The sequence below is a fragment of the Ranitomeya imitator genome, chromosome 3 (genome assembly GCF_032444005.1).
Source record: "Ranitomeya imitator isolate aRanImi1 chromosome 3, aRanImi1.pri, whole genome shotgun sequence".
NCBI lineage: Eukaryota > Metazoa > Chordata > Amphibia > Anura > Dendrobatidae > Ranitomeya > Ranitomeya imitator.
Window position 1 is genome coordinate 759,794,379 of NC_091284.1, and position 17,786 is coordinate 759,812,164.

At 43.2% G+C, this 17,786-nt stretch overlaps 1 protein-coding gene across 1 annotated transcript in view; it reads right to left on the reverse strand.

Moving 5' to 3' along the window:
• B3GLCT (beta 3-glucosyltransferase) overlaps nt 1-17,786 on the reverse strand; it is a 715,243-nt gene that overhangs the window by 71,892 nt on the left and 625,565 nt on the right. The window contains exons 10-11 of the mRNA XM_069759003.1: nt 11,482-11,551; nt 1,656-1,769 (exon numbers count right to left, since the gene is read on the reverse strand). Of these exons, the coding sequence (XP_069615104.1) occupies nt 1,656-1,769; nt 11,482-11,551 (184 nt within the window). The remainder of the gene's footprint in view (nt 1-1,655; nt 1,770-11,481; nt 11,552-17,786) is intronic.

Below are 17,786 nucleotides of genomic sequence, written 5' to 3' on the forward strand. Positions count from 1 at the left end.
AAGCAGCGGAATGAATTCTGAGGTATTCAGAGCCATACTGTGTGCTCAGATCCAGCCAAATGCAGCCAAACTGATTGGTCGTCGTTTCATACTACAGATGGACAATGACCCAAAACATAAAGCCAAAGCAACCCAGGAGTTTATTAAAGCAAAGAAGTGGAATATTCTTGAATGGCCAAGTCAGTCACCTGATCTCAACCCAATTGAGCATGCATTTCACTTGTTAAAGACTAAACTTCAGACAGAAAGGCCCACGAACAAACAGCAACTGAAAACCACTGCAGTGAAGGCGTGGCAGAGCATCAAAAAGGAGGAAACACAGCGTCTGGTGATGTACATGAGTTCAAAACTTCAGGCAGTCATTGCCAACAAAGGGTTTTCAACCCAAGTACTAAAAATGAACATTTTATTTAAAATTATTGAATCTGTCCAACAACTTTTGGTCCCTTTAAAAACAGGGTGGCACATATTAAGGATCTGAAACTCCTAAACCCTTCATCCAATTTTAATGTGGATACCCTCAAATGAAAGCTGAAAGTCTGAACTTCAACTGCATCTGAATTGTTTTGTTTAAAACTCATTGTGGTAATGTCTATAACCAAAATTAGAAAAATGTTGTCTCTGTCCAAATATATATGGACCTAACTGTACTTATGCACCTGTCAAATTTAGTTTGAATGCAGATTGCACATTTTCTGTTAGTACAATAAACCTCATTTCAAGGCAGAAACATTACTGTGTCCAACAGTTATTAGATCTATGAAACTGAAATAGCTGTTGCAAAAAAACTATTTTTTTTTATAAAACATTAAGCTTAAGATTAATAGGGGTGCCCAAACTTTCATACAACTGTATGTGCTCATTTAGTCATAGGGGTGTGCTTCATTTTCTGTTCAGTCACTGGTTGCTCCAAAGTCACTGGAATCCTGCACTTGCGCAGTGTGGTGCTTGGAGACGCGCTTGCGCAGTGTGTAGCTGGTCACGCTTGTGCAGTGTGTAGCTGGCCACGCTTGCGCAGTGTGTAGCTGGCCACGCTTGCGCAGTGTGTAGCTGGCCGTGATTGTGCAGTGTGTAGTTGGCCATGCTTGTGCAGTGTGTAGCTGGCCATGCCTGTGCAGTGTGTAGCTGGCCATGCTTGTGCAGGATGTAGCTGGCCATGCTTGTGCAGTGTGTAGCTGGCCACTCTTGTGCAGTGTGTAGCTGGCCACGCTTGTGCAGTATGTAGCTGGCCACGCTTGTGCAGTGTGTAGCTGGCCACGCTTGTGTAGCTGGCCATGCTTGTGCAGTGTGTAGCTGGCCACGCTTGTGCAGTGTGTAGCTGGCCATGCTTGCGCAGTGTGTAGCTGGCCATGCTTGTGCAGTTTCAAGCAGGGAGCCATGCTTGCGCAGTGTGTAGCTGGCCACAATCACGGCAGCCTCCACACTGCACACTGCGAACGAGCCCCTGCCGGCTCGACACTGTGCAAGAGCGTCTCCAAGCGCCGCACTGCGCAAGCGCAAGATTCCAGTGATGTCTGTGGAACCAGGGAAATGAAATATGATAAAGTAAGAATTAAGTGGACAACCTCTTTAACCTAGAATATAAATTAATCAGCTCTTTATAACATATACGAGTGATTTTACATAAGCGTCGATTAATGAACGTGTAATTTTACCTCTTTCAACATTGGGAATTCCCAGATCGATGGTAGGGATTGTGGGATCGGCATAGTCACTGTAGTATTCGAGGTGTACCGCACTCTTTTCCCATGTCTGTTTGACAACAGGTACTGTAAAAAACAAAGAATGATGAAGTTTTATACAGCTAAAAATTATACAACATGTACAAAAAAGTGACATACTGTAGGTTAACATACAATGTAACTGTAAAGTAGAACACTGTATTCTGGAAGGAATCGGTCAGCTGAATTTTAACCCCAAACTATTTATATGTGCACTTAGTTTTTCTAAAGAAAAGTCCAACAATACCTTTACATGGCCAGTCCATTCCTCCGTTACTGAGAAATCAGCACTTGAATTCATATGCAAAGGAGGCTAAAGAGCTATGATAGATTTGAAGCCTCTGTCACTAAAGCTCTATTCTACTTCCAGCACTACCACCTCCTGCTTCACTATATTGTGTGACTTCAAGCAAAAAAAAAAAAAAATCACTGAAGCAGATGGAAGTGGTGCTGGAATAGAGCTGCAGTGACAGAGGTTTTAGATCTACAAACAGTTGTTCGAACTTACTTTTGTATAAATGCAAACTTTGATTTCTCAGTAACGGAACAACGGACTGGCCAAGTAAAGATATTGCTGGACTTGTCTATGAAAGAGCAAAAATGGACATTTAGTTTGGAGGCTGAAATCCTGCTGATAGATTCCCTTTAAAGTGAACCTTCTTAATTTTACACTATGTAGTTTAGAGGCCTCAAATTCAGTGCAAAATAATTTCAGAATGTATTTACGTAGCAATTGAAGTGCCGTTTGTCTTCTGCAAAGTTCCAAAATCTGTACATAGGTACACAGTAAAAATGGTACAATTCTCACTCCCCCAGAAAGACATCAGCAGCTTATTATATACTATACACAATAAAGCAAATGGAGTCAAAGAGGCTCATTCATGAATACAAAAGTATAACATTTATTAAGTACATCGTCATAAAACAATCTAAGCATAATAATACAAAAGTTAGTTATACAAAAAAAGGATTTCTCACTATTTGTACAAGGATCCAGGTAAAGATGTTCCTACACCCACACAAACATAAAGTGTATCGGCCAGAGGTTCAAGTTCTCAATGCTCATAAGCTTATTATATACTGTACAATTCAATTTAGAAAGCGACCGCATACAGTAAGATACTGAGCCCCAGATAGTGGTGGCTGCAGGAAACCGGAAAAGTAACACAAAGTCTATGCACAAATTATTAAAATATATTAAACTATTAGTCTGCAGCAAAAAAAATGTTTACATAATTTTATATACAAATGAAAACAATTTTATCTAACCCTTTCCCACCCCATGACTTACTATTATGTCATGGAGCAGGCTCAGGATCTGACCCTGATTCAACAAGTTAGGCGCTGGCTGTGTTCTACATCCCCTGTCTTTACAGCTTTCTGCTAGCTCTGATTGCTGCTGTTAACACCTTATCTCCGACAATTGCATTTAGGATGTGTGGGGTCATTCTGTACCCCTAACACTCCTTCCCCCATGCTGGATGATTGCCCTCTTACTTCTCCTGTGAAGCCCAAAGACAGTGAAAAATAAGTGAGTTAAAGCCAGTTATTTCCATTGTATTTCTCAATGGAAAGGTATTTATATTAAGCAATGGGTGTTGGATATGTATATAATTTTGGTCTCATGGGAATCACGAAATAAAGGAAAAAAAAACAAATTCTGGCTTAAAAATATGAAATATAGGGCATTTCTTCCTCTTTCCTCAAATTTAAAATGAAGAAATATTATTTATTTAGTATTATCTGAAACAGTAATAATTTCACCCATAAGGTATATGTCGCAAATGTAAAAACTGTCATTTTGGGGGGTAAACATACTAGTCCACCTCAACATATTTTTTTCTTTTTTTTTTTCCAAAAAACTGAACAAAATGATGTTAAAAAATGTCCTCTCACCACGTAAATAATAACCCTTCACACAGCTCCATTTACAAAAAAAAATGTGTTATGGGTCTTGGAAAATGGTGATACCAAGCAATGGCTTGCGAAAGTATTCACCCCTTTGACTTTGGACCTATTTTGCTACATTATAACCTGGGTTTAAATATTTTTGTAATCCGAGTTGTGTGTGATGGATCAGCACTAAATAGTCTAAGTTGGTGACGTGAAGTGAGAAAAATATAGGCATAAATAAGATTTATGGAATCAAGTAACTAAATAGCGTCATGTGCATATGTATTCACCGCTTTTGCGACGAAGCCCATAAAAATTCTGGTGCAAGCAATTCCCTTCATAAGTCACATGCTTAGTGGCAGGAAGTCCTACTCTGCGCAATCTAAGTGTCAACTGACTGTCAGAATATACTCTTTACCTTCACTGAAAGGCCACAGAGGCTGCAACATCATTAACCCCTTACCGGCATCGGACATACTATACCGTCCGATGCCGGCTCCCCTGCTTTGATGCAGGGCTCCGCGGTGAGCCCGCACCAAAGCCGGGACATGTCAGCTGTTTTGAACAGCTGACATGTGCCCGTAATAGGCGCGGGCAGAATCGCGATCTGCCCGCACCTATTAACTAGTTAAATGCCGCTGTCAAACGCAGACAGCAGCATTTAACTACCGCTTCCGGCCGGGCGGCCGGAAATGACGTCATCGCCGACCCCCGTCACATGATCAGGGGTCGGCGATGCTTGTATATTGTAACCATAGAAGTCCTTGAGACCTCTATGGTTACTGATTGCCCGTCGCTGTGAGCGCCACCCTGTGGTCGGCGCTCACAGCACACCTCCATTTCTGCTACATAGCAGCGATCAGCAGATCGCTGCTATGTAGCAGAGCCGATCGGGTTGTGCCTGCTTCTAGCCTCTCATGGAGGGTATTGAAGCATGGCAAAAGTTACAAAAAAAAGTTTAAAAAAATGTGAAAAAAATAAAAAAAACATAAAAGTTTAAATCACCCCCCTTTCGCCCCAATCAAAATAAATCAATAAAAAAAATATCAAATGTACGCATATTTGGTATCGCCGCGCTCAGAATCGCCCGATCTATCAAATAAAAAAAAGTATTAACCTGATCGCTAAACAGCGTAGCGGGAAAAAAACTCGAAACGCCAGAATTACGTTTTTTTGGTCGCCGCGACATTGCATTAAAATGCAATAACGGGCGATCAAAAGAACGTATCTGCACCGAAATGCTATCATTAAAAACGTCATCTCGGCACGCAAAAAATAAGCCCTCAACCAACCCCAGAGCACGAAAAATTGAGACGCTACGAGTATCGGAAAATGGCGCAAATTTTTTTTTTTTTTTTTTTTTTAGCAAAGTTTGGAATTTTTTTTCACCACTTAGATAAAAAATAACCTAGTCATGTTTGGTGTCTATGAACTCGTACTGACCTGGAGAATCATAATGGCAGGTCAGTTTTAGCATTTATTGAACCTAGCAAAAAAGCCAAACAAAAAACCAATGTGGGATTGCACTTTTTTTGCAATTTCACCGCACTTGGAATTTTTTTCCCGTTTTCTAGTACACGACATGCTAAAACCAATGATGTCGTTCAAAAGTACAACTCGTCCCGCAAAAAATAAGCCCTCACATGGCCAAATTGACGGAAAAATAAAAAAGTTATGGCTCTGGGAAGGAGGGGAGTGAAAAACGAACACGGAAAAATGAAAAATCCCCCGGTCATGAAGGGGTTAAGCAAGAGACACCACTAACCAAATAACATGAGGACCAACAAGATCTCCAAATAAGTCAGGGACAAAGTTATTGAGAAGAACAAGTCAAGGTTGGGTTATATAAAAATATCGCAATCTCTGATGATCTCCCGGAGCACCATCAAATCCATTATCATCAAATAGAAAGAACATTGTACCACAACAAACCAGCCAAGAGAGGGCCGCCGCCAAAACTGTCAGCCCAGGCAAGGAAGGCATTCATTAGAGAGTTTCATATATGGGAAAAAATCCAGCTCGACGGACATTCATATCGCATATTATGTAACTCACATCGCTGATTCTGTTTTACCCTCTACTGAGCACTTTGGTCACGAAAGAAAAAGTTTGTTAAGAAGTCCGTTGAGATGGATTTTCTCCTGTTTATGTGACCGCCCTATGCTCTGAGGCAGAGTTTACTGTGCTCCGAACACTAAAGGATCACTTTTACAGTGAGCTGGACTTATATATATCTATCTATCAGAGACGCAGCACAGAGACCAAAGGTAATCCTTAAGGAGCTGCAGAGTTCCCAAGCAGAGACTGGAGAATCTGTCCATATGGCCACAATAAGCCATATACTCCATAGAGGTGGCCTTTATGGAAGAGTGGGCAGAAAAAAAGCCTTTACTTACAAGGCTCATTTTGTGGTTGCCAAGAAGAATGTGGGAGAACCCAAAAATGAATGGAGGAAGGTGCTGTGGTCAGATGAGACAAAAATTGAACTTTTTGTCCACCATGGTAAATGCTATGTCTGGCGCTAAATCAACACATCTCATCAACCCAAGAAAAAGATCGCCACAGTGAAATAGGGTGGTGGCAGCATCATGCTGTGGGGATGTTTTTCAGCAGCAGGGAAAATGGTCCGAGTCGAGGGGAAGATGGATGGTGCAAAATACAGGGATATTCTTGAGCAAAACCTGCTTCAGTCCATCAGAGATTTGAGACTGGGACGGAGGTTTATCTTCCAACAAGACAATGACCCAAAGCTGAAGCAACATTCAAGTGGTTTAAGAGGAAACATGTAAATGTTTTGGAGTGGCCTAGTCAAAGGCTAGATCTTAATCCAATTGAGAATCTGTGGTCAGACTTGAAGACAGATGGTTTCTTCTGGTGAGCAGTTTTGCCTTGAGGAATAGGATAAAATCCCAGGGGCAAGATGTGGAAAGCTCATAGAGACTTATGCAAAGCAACTTGCAGCTGTAATTTCCGCAAGAGATGGCTCTACAAAGTACTGACTGTAGGGGGGTGAATAGTTATGGACATTGAAGTTTTCAGTAATATTGTCCTATTTGTTTGCTTTACAATAAAAAGAAAGGCAAATGTTCACAGTTGTAAACATGCTCTACAGAACTGATGCAAACCCTTAGGCTATGTGCACACGTTGCGGATTAGGCTTAGGAATTTCTGGTGCGGATTCTGCCTCTCCTGGCAGAAAACGTACCTGCAGATTTGTCTCGTTTTTTGTGCTGTTCCGCAGCGCTTTTTGTGCATTTTTGCTGCGGTTTTCTTGCGGATTTGCTGCGTTTTTTACCCCTGCGGTTTTCTATAATGGAATGGGTACAAAAACGCTGTAGATTCACAAAAAAGAAGTGACATGCTACTTCTTTTAAACGGCAGCGTTTCCGCAGCGGATTTTCCGCAAAGTGTGCACAGCATTTTTTTTTTCTCATTGATTGTACTGTAAATCAATTGCGGATCTGCAGCGTTTCTGCACCTCAAAAATGCTGCGGATCCGCAGAGAATCCGCAACGTGTGCACAGCATTTTTTTTTCTCATTGATTGTACTGTAAATCAATTGCGGATCTGCAGCGTTTCTGCACCTCAAAAATGCTGCGGATCTGCAGAGAATCCGCAACGTGTGCACATACCCTTAAAAAAAAAAAAGAAACCAATGAAGTTCCAGGTGGTGAAAAAACAGAAAAAATGCTAAAGGGAGCAAGCACTTTTACAAGCCACTGTATCTCTGATTCCCGTTGTTACAGGTACATGCTAGCTATGTTACATAGCCGGGTATGCTATCTTCTGAGCCTGTTACATTCACCTGAACCCATCAAGTGCCATACAAGTACGGCAGGTGTTAAGAAGGGGTAAAATAATGCCTTTCAAAACCAGCAAGACAACTAGGGAAAGCATCAAGTACATACGGTATACATATTTGGAGAACTTCCCTATTGTATGATGTGCCCTCAAAATGCATAATGTGGATTCATCTCTGTCCTTCACTCCATGGCATGATAAACTGTAATTCGGATAGATCAAGTTGTAGATCCAGCATACGTCTAAACAGAATAGTTTATCCTAAAGGCCGATTAATTTAAGAATATTGCCGCCATGAGTGATCATCATCTTTTTGGTGGAGTTCAACTATCACATGTGCAAACCGAAAAAAGGACCTGCACCGTGAATATTTTATAGCCAAGGAACTGCCCCTAAGCAAATATGAATCACTTCAGCTTTAGCCAATGAGCTAAAAATCAAGGATATTAGAAATCATATAAGAGTAAGATGCAAATGTGGGAATAATAATATGATCATAAGATTAGAAATTAAATTTGATAACTACAATGTATGTAGATTACAACTACAATGTATTCATAACAAACCATGACTACAATCTGTATTCTTGCGCCCATTTTACTCTATTCATATTGCAGCTTCAAGTCTCCTAAGGGAACTATTGAAGACAGAAATAAGTTTAAAAAGATAAGTTTTTAAAAATATGAAAAAAAAAATAAAAAGAACACAACTGTTCAAATCGACCCCTCCTTTTGCCCCATTAAAAATAAAACAATTTAAAAAATATGCACATATTTGGCAGCGGTGCACTCAGAAATGTCCGATCTATCAAAATCTAAAATACAATAATCAATTTGGTAAACAACATAATGACAAAAAAAATCTAAATGCTAGAATTACTGTATTTTTCGGATTATAAAACATACTTTTTTCCCTCAAATTTGGAGGAAAAAGGGGGTGCAACTTATAATGCGGATATACCTTACCGGCCGCGGTGGAGCAGGGTCCCAGGGTAACTGCTGGAGGAGGCAAGAATGGAGCGTTGCTGCAGGCCACAGGCTGGGATGAGGGGGTGTTCGGATGTGCGATGCTGCGGGTGTTCGCTAGTGCGGGGGCTCTGCTGACTTTTTGTGAAAGCCCGGAGCCCCCGTGGTTACATGGTTTACTATGCGGTGGACTCCGGGAAAATGGCTGCCGAGGGTGGCATATGCGCAGATGGAGATCTTGGTATGAAGAACTCGGGAGATGAGATCTCAGTGGGAAGATCTCCATCTGCGCTGCCCCCGGCAGCCATTTTCCCGGAGTCCACCGCATAGTAAACCATGTAACCACGGGGGCTCCGGGCTTTCACAAAATGTCAGCAGAGCCCCCGCACTAGCGAACACCCCTTTCTCCCAATCTGGGTCCACAGCATCGCCCCACTCCTGCCTCCTCCAGTAGTTACCCTGGGACACCGCTTCACCGCAGCCACAACCCTCGATAAGCAATAAGACGCATGGATTATAAAAAGCACCACCATTTTATTTTAAAAGGATTTTTTTTCCTATTTTTCTCCTCAAAATTTGGGGGTGCGTCTTAAAATCCAGTGTGTCTTATGAACCGCAAAACACGGTATATTTTTTGGGGGGCTGCAGCAACAGTGCAATAAAATGAAATAAGAGGCCGTGTTTTGTCACCACCTAAATAAAAATATATATACACATATACATGTATCTATGTATACATACAGTTAGGGCCAGAAATATTTGGACAGTGACACAAGTTTTGTTATTTTAGCTGTTTACAAAAACATGTTCAGAAATACAATTATATATATAATATGGGCTGAAAGTGCACACTCCCAGCTTCAATATGATAGTTTCCACATCCAAATCGGAGAAAGGGTTTAGGAATCATAGCTCTGTAATGCATAGCGTCCTCTTTTTCAAGGGACCAAAAGTAATTGGACAATGGACTCTAAGGGCTGCAATTAACTCTGAAGGCGTCTCCCTCGTTAACCTGTAATCAATGAAGTAGTTAAAAGGTCAGGGGTGGATTCCAGGTGTGTGGTTTTGCATTTGGAAGCTGTTGCTGTGAGCAGACAACATGCGGTCAAAGGAACTCTCAATTGAGGTGAAGCAGAACATCCTGAGGCTGAAAAAAAAGAAAAAATCCATCAGAGAGATAGCAGACATGCTTGGAGTAGCAAAATCAACAGTTGGGTACATTCTGAGAAAAAAGGAATTGACTGGTGAGCTTGGGAACTCAAAAAGGCCTGGGCGTCCACGGATGACATCAGTGGTGGATGATCGCCGCATACTTAATTTGGTGAAGAAGAACCCGTTCACAACATCAACTGAAGTCCAGAACACTCTCAGTGAAGTAGGTGTATCTGTCTCTAAGTCAACAGTAAAGAGAAGACTCCATGACAGTAAATACAAAGGGTTCACATCTAGATGCAAACCATTCATCAATACCAAAAATAGACAGGCCAGAGTTAAATTTGCAGAAAAACACCTCAAGAAGCCAGCTCAGTTCTGGAAAAGTATTCTATGGACAGATGAGACAAAGATCAACCTGTACCAGAATTTTGGGAAGAAAAAAGTTTGGAGAAGAAAGGGAACGGCACATGATCCAAGGCACACCACATCCTCTGTAAAACATGGTGGAGGCAACGTGATGGCATGGGCATGCATGGCTTTCAATGGCACTGGGTCACTTGTGTTTATTGATGACATAAGAGCAGACAAGAGTAGCCGGATGAATTCTGAAGTGTACCGGGATATACTTTCAGCCCAGATTCAGCCAAATGCTGCAAAGTTGATTGGACGGCGCTTCATAGTACAGATGGACAATGACCCCAAGCATACAGCCAAAGCTACCCAGGAGTTCATGAGTGCCAAAAAGTGGAACATTCTGCAATGGCCAAGTCAATCTCCAGATCTAAACCCAATTGAGCATGCATTTCACTTGCTCAAATCCAGACTTAAGACGGAAAGACCCACAAACAAGCAAGACCTTAAGGCTGCGGCTGTAAAGGCCTGGCAAAGCATTAAGAAGGAGGAAACCCAGCGTTTGGTGATGTCCATGGGTTCCAGACTTAAGGCAGTGATTGCCTCCAAAGGATTTGCAACAAAATATTGAAAATAAAAATATTTTGTTTGGGTTATGTTTATTTGTCCAATTACTTTTGACCTCCTAAAATGTGGAGTGTTTGTAAAGAAATGTGTACAATTCCTACATTTTCTATCAGATATTTTTGTTCAACCCTTCAAATTAAACGTTACAATCTGCACTTGAATTCTGTTGTAGAGGTTTCATTTCAAATCCAATGTGGTGGCATGCAGAGCCCAACTCGCGAAAATTGTGTCACTGTCCAAATATTTCTGGCCCTAACTGTACATACATACATACATATATATACATGGTCAGTACGAGTACGCAGATACTAAAAATATATATACATGTTTAGTATCTGCGTACTCGTACTGACTGGAAATAATAGTACCAGGTAGGTTTTATCATATATTGAACATAGTAAATAAAAATAAAAAACAATTGGGAATTGCACTTTTTTAAAAAATTTCAACACACCAAGAATTTTTTCCCCGTTTTCTTGTACACTGTCTGGTAAAATGAATGTCGTTCAAAAGTTCAAGTCGTCCCGCAAAAAAACAAACCCTCATATGGCTGTAGTGCCAGAAAAATAAAATAGTGATGGCTTTTAATCGTTAAGGGCAAAAAAAACTAAATACAAAACGGAAAATCGCTGGGTAGTGAAGGAATTACTATAAATATAAAGACTGTAGATTGGAAGGGGTTAAAATACAAAAAACGACTTTTGTAGGAATATTTATTGCTGCATTTTTATTTGTTTTGTTGTTTTACAAGATTTCCTGTATTCAGCTATAAACTGTCTATAAGGAATAGTGATACAGTAATTTGACATATGAATGCACAGAATTATCGCTCGTACTGTTCTCTGCTTTCATTATTCTTCTAAAGATAAAACATAAGACCAGAACAAACCACCTTTTTTTCAGCAATAATAAAAATGCATGAGTTCAATTATCCCAAGAATATAGTATATCAGATGAGAATAACATACTTCTATCTTTGTGAAACTTTTTGCATGTTTTCACAGCAACAAATATCTCTTCTGCCTTCACTGGTTTGCCCTAAAAAGAGAAAACAAACAAATACTGTAAAAACAAAGTGCACATTAAGATAAAATTATGTTTCAATGGGTTATCCAACTTTAACATAAAATAAAAGAAAGTAAAAAAGAAAAAGACAAACACTAGCAGGTAGTAAATAAAAATGATACAGCAAACAGTAAACACAAAGCAAAAAAATGAAATGCTACTCTCCAACGCTGATGTCGTGACGGCATTCACTGTTATTTGCTACAATAAACACCTATATACAATAGTGAATGCATGGAGGGCACTCAGCCAAATTTCAATAAAATAATCTATGTAAGGAATGGAAGCAACAAGCCCAATAAAAGGGCAACCTTTATTTATTAATTAATTGACAAACAAAAAATGTAATGCAGAGATCGATACCGCTCGGGACAAACCCAATCCAGAATACAAGTAAACCGTGCACAGAACAATATAGCTGCACAAAGTACAGATGGCCCAATGGCCACACAGCTACTAAACAAGTATAATGAAGGAACATAAACAAAAATTAAGTAGTAGAAAATGGATATGGAAAGAATCCCCTGAAGAAGCTAATGCGAAACACGTGTTGAGGTTGATCTATTCTCATTGTAGCATGGCTAAAGGTCGAATAGTCGACGGGAGATATGTGTCACATAGGTGGCTTGTCGCTGTGATATAACCATGCCTATCTATGTGTGTTTCAGGACCTGTGGTGATGTCATAACCACATGTCTAATCATGTGATGGGTTCCTGGGTGTGGTTATACCTATAAAAGAATGGCTAATATTTAACACAGGAGGTATATGTGTGGAGGTGAAACCCTCCAGAGTGTGTTAAGGCTCCAGGACTGAGCCTGAAGGACTGGACACTTGTTTTTCTTTTCCTGAGCTAAAGGCTATTTGCTTTCTGTTATTTTGCCATGTGGTTTATGGAGCAATAAACCCTGTGAACTTTTAATGGAACGTGCCTCCTGAGTGTCAGCCGTCGCACCTGAGTGAGTGAAACCCCTACAATTGGTGGAGAATGTGGGCAGCGTTCCCAGCTGAGACGTAAGTCTATTATTGGATGTCCTGGGTCAAGTCTGTTGCAAGCCAGCAAGCACTGCCGGGGAAAATGGAGGACCTACTGAAACACTTGGTCCAGTTGCAGTCACATCAGGAGCAACGGCAGCAGATACAGCAAGAGACCAACAGGCTGTTGATGCAGCAGATACAACAGAGCCAGCAGGAGCAACGGCAGCAGATGCAGCTTCTGGCAACCGCCATCCAGGGCAAGATGAGCGCCCCAACCCCAGGTCTGGCTGATGACACCCATGTCCGGAAGACGGTAAGATGCGCATTGCAGAAAATGACCGCCAGGGATGATGTTGAGGCCTTCCTGACGGTGTTTGAGAGGGTCGCTGAGAGGGAAAAACTTCCGCCAGAGCAGTGGGCAGAGGTACTGGCACCATACCTGACGGGAGAACCCCAAAAGGCGTACTATGACTTGACCTTGCAGGATGCCAAGGAGTATCACAAATTGAAAGCCGAGATTCTCGCACGTTTGGGGGTGACACTGACTGTCAGGGCACAGCGAATTCACTGCTGGGCCTATCACTGGGACAAACCGCCTCGCTCCCAAATGTTTGATCTGTTGAACCTGGTCCAGAAATGGCTGCAGCCAGAGTCATCTACACCTGTACAGATGGTAGAACGAGTGATGATGGATCGGTTTGTGCATTCCCTCCCGAGGCCCATACAGACTTGGGTTGCCCAGGGTGATCCCCAGAATGCCGACGAGCTGATCGGACTGGTTGAGAGATACCAATGGTTGGAAGGCTCCTTCGGGAGGCAGCCTATTCCGTACTGGGGGGTCCCAGAAGGGGGCTGAGTCCCAAAAAGGGGTGGGGGGTCCAAGGTCACAAAAGGCGGGGAGGTGGTGCCCAAGGTCCCTACGGGTGATATTATTTGTTGGAGGTGCCACAGGCCAGGTCATATAGCTGCCCGTTGTTCTCAGAACACTGAGCAGATGGACTGCAGCATGGGACGCCATAGTTCATACTATGCATATCCAGCCTGCAGTGTGAACTCTCCGCCCAACGAGGGGCCTCAAGCGTGTCCCGTAAAGGTGAACGGTCGAGCAGTAATGGCACTGTTAGACTCGGGGAGCTTAGTGACCCTGGTGAGGGCCACTTTTCCTCTCCACCTGCTCCCGGGAAAGAAGGTCAGCGTGCGGTGCATACATGGTAATGCAAAGGACTACCCTATGGCCAGGGTGGATATTGAAACGGCGTGTGGCACTGAGTCCCATGAAGTCGGCGTCGTTCGGGACTTGTTGCACCCTATAATTATTGGCCAGGATTTCTGTTTGTTTTGGGATCTGTGGGGAAAGGGTTCTGAGGTCCCTAGCAAGAGTAGGGAACCAATGAACCCTTAAAAGGTATCACCACACCCAGAGACAGACAGGTTTCCTTTTTGTGTTCTGGTTGGGGATGAGGAGGAATTGTCCCCTGCATCTGACATTCTGGAGTTAGAGGTAACTGGTGAAAATTTTGGGACTGCCCAACATAGGGACCCCACTCTGAGGGAAGCCTTTAATAATGTCACAGTTATTAATGGGGTTGTACAGGAGCCGGGGGCAGACACAAGATTTCCCTATTTTCTGATGAGTGGGGAGATGTTGTACTGGGTCAAAAAAATAAGGGAGAAGTTGGTAGAGCAGTTGGTAGTGCCGGGTCCATATAGACGGAAGGTGTTGGACATGGCCTATTCACACACATTTTGGGTGGACACCTAGGGGTGGAAAAAACGCAGGAACGGGTTGTGCAGAGGTTCTATTGGCCTGGGTGTCACCGGGAAATAGTGAACTATTGCAGGTCCTGCCCTACATGTCAGCTAACTGCTCCCACTCCTCATTTCCGGAGCCACTTTGTGCCATTGCCCATTATTGAGGTGCCATTTGGGAGAATTGCCATGGACTTGGTCGGTCCCTTAGTTAAATCAGCTCGGGGCCATCAGTATATATTAGTCATCCTGGACTATGCCACACGCTATCCTGAGGCAATTCCGCTGAGAAATTCTTCCTCGAAGAGTATAGGCCGTGAGTTGGTCCATGTGTTTTCCTGGACAGGTCTGCCGAAGGAGATCCTGACTGACCAGGGGACACCTTTCATGAGCAAGGTGATGAGGGAGTTATGCAAAGTCCTGAAAATCTCCCATTTGAGGACCTCGGTGTACCATCCCCATTCAGATGGCCTTGTTGAGAGATTTAACAAGACACTGAAGAGCATGCTGAGAAAAGCTATAGAGAAAGACGGTAGAGACTGGGACTGTCTCTTACCATATCTGATGTTTTCCATTCGTGAAGTTCCACAGGCCTCCACAGGGTTCTCACCGTTTGAGCTTCTATATGGCCGACATCCGCGAGGACCCCTGGATATAGCCAAGGAAACCTGGGAAGCCGAAGTCACGCCCCACAGAAGCGTCATTGAGCATGTGGGCCTGATGCAGCAGAGGATTGCAAAGGTGATGCCTATCGTGAAAGAACACCTCCTCCAGGCACAAGAAGCTCAGGCCTGGGTCTACAACCGGTCTGCAAGAGTGAGGCAGTTCAATCCGGGAGACCGAGTTCTTGAGTTAGTTCCGACGGTGGAAAGCAAGTTCTTGGCCAAATGGCAAGGGCCATATGAGGTCGTCGAGAAGCTTGGTGAGGTAAACTATAAAATTTATCAACCAGGAAGACGGAAGCCAATCCAAGTCTACCATGTCAACCTCATCAAGCCATGGCAAGATAGAGAGCCGGCAGCAACTCCATCTTTGCTAAGCAACCCAGAAGAGATGAGGTTGGAGGGGTTACTATAGCGGAGACGCTATCGAAGACCCAGAAACAGCAGTGCCGGGAGTTACTGCAGAAGAACAGGGACCTGTTTTCAGAGTTGCCAGGATACACGAAGGTCATAGAGCACGAGGTTCTGACAGAGCCACATGTGCAGGTGAACGTGAAGCCCTACCGAATTCCTGAGGCCCGTCGAGAAGTAATCTCCAAGGAGGTGGAGCGTATGTTGAAGATTGGAGTCATTGAGGAATCCAAGAGCGGTTGGTCGAGCCCAATTGTCCTGGTCCCAAAACCTGATGGGGAGTGGAGATTTTGCAACGACTATCGGAAGTTGAATGAGGTCTCCAAGTTCGACGCATATCCCATGCCCCGCGTTGATGAGCTCATCGAAATACTTGGGCCCGCCAGGTATATAACCACCTTGGATTTGATGAAGGGGTATTGGCAGATTCCCATGGCACAGGAAGCCAAGGAGAAGACGGCATTTTTTACACCAGATGGATGCTTCCAGTATGTCCGGATGCCGTTTGGCCTACTGGGAGCTCCGGCGACCTTCCAGAGGGCTATGGATAGAATCCTTGCACCCCATAAGCCATATGCTGCTGCGTGCCTGGATGATATCGTCATCTTTAGCCCGGACTGGGAGAGTCATCTGAAAAAAGTCCAAGCGGTGTTTGATGCTCTAAGGGAGGCGGGGTTTACAATAAACCCGAAGAAGTGTGCCTTGGGTAAGGAAGAAGCGAAGTACCTAGGATATGTAGTGGGCCGTGGAGAAATAAAACCCCAAATCAGTAAAGTGGAGGCAATTCAAACATGGTGAAAGCCACTTTCCAAAAAGCAAGTTAAAGCCTTTCTGGGGATTGTGGGATATTACAGGAGGTTCATCCCAAACTTCACCACGGTGGCTGTGCCTCTGACTGATCTGCTAAAGGGGACGAAATCAGTAATGGTCAAATGGTCCGAAGAGACAGAGTCAGCCTTCCAAGAAATTAAAGAGGCTCTGTGTAAGCAACCCGTTCTGATGGCCCCAAACTTTAACCCCTTCACGACATGCGCCGTACATCTACTGCGCATGCCGTGAATCCCCCTTTGATGTGGGCTCCGGCGGTGAGCCCACATCAAAGTCGCGACATGTCAGCTGTTTTGTACAGCTGACATGTGCGCGCAATAGCGGCGGGTGAAATCGCTATTCACCCGCCGCTATTAACCTGTTAAATGCCGCTGTCAAACACAGACAGCGGCATTTAACTACCGCATCCGGCCGGGCGGCCGGATATGACGTCATCGCTGACCCCCGTCACATGATCGGGGGTCGGTGATGCATCAGGAAGGTAACCATAGAGGTCCTTGAGACCTCTATGGTTACTGATGCAGGTCTGCTGTGAGCGCCCTCCTGTGGTCGGCGCTCACAGCACACCTGCATTTCTGCTACATAGCAGCGATCTGATGATCGCTGCTATGTAGCAGAGCCGATCAGGCTCTGCCAGCTTCTAGCCTCCCATGGAGGCTATTGAAGCATGGCACAAGTAAAAAAAAAATGTTTTTAAAAATATGAAAAAAATATAAAAAATATAAAAGTTTAAATCACCCCCCTTTCGCCCCATCCTAAATAAAACAATAAAAAAAAAACCAAACCTACACGTATTTGGTATCGCCGTGTTCACAATCGCCCGATCTATCAATTAAAAAAAAGCATTAACCTGATCGCTAAACGGCGTAGCGAGAAAAAAATCCGAAACGCCAGAATTACGTTTTTTTGGTCGCCGCGACATTGCATTAAAATGCAATAACGGGCGATCAAAAGAACGTATCTGCGCAAAAATGGTATCATTAAAAACATCAGCTCGGCACGCAAAAAATAAGCCCTCACCCGACCCCAGATCACGAAAAATGGAGACGCTACGGGTATCGGAAAATGGCCCTTTTTTTATTTTTTTTTTTTTTAGCAAAGTTTGGAATTTTTTTTCACCACTTAGATAAAAAATAACCTAGTCATGTTAGGTGTCTATAAACTCGTAATGACATGGAGAATCATAATGGCAGGTCAGTTTTTGCATTTAGTGAACCTAGCAAAAAAGCCAAACAAAAAACAAGTGTGGGATTGCACTTTTTTTGCAATTTCACCGCACTTGGAATTTTTTTCCCGTTTTCTAGTTAAAGACATGGTAAAACCAATGGTGTCGTTCAAAAGTACAACTTGTCCCGCAAAAAATAAGCCCTCACATGACCATATTGACGGAAAAATAAAAAAGTTATGGCTCTGGGAACGAGGGAAGCGAAAAACGAACACGCAAAAATGAAAAAGGGCCGTGACTTGAAGGGGTTAAGAGAGTTTATTCTTCAAACAGATGCCTCAGATGTTGGTGTAGGAGCAGTCCTTTCCCAAGAGCTACATGGGGAGGAGCATCCTGTTCTCTGAGTAGGAAACTG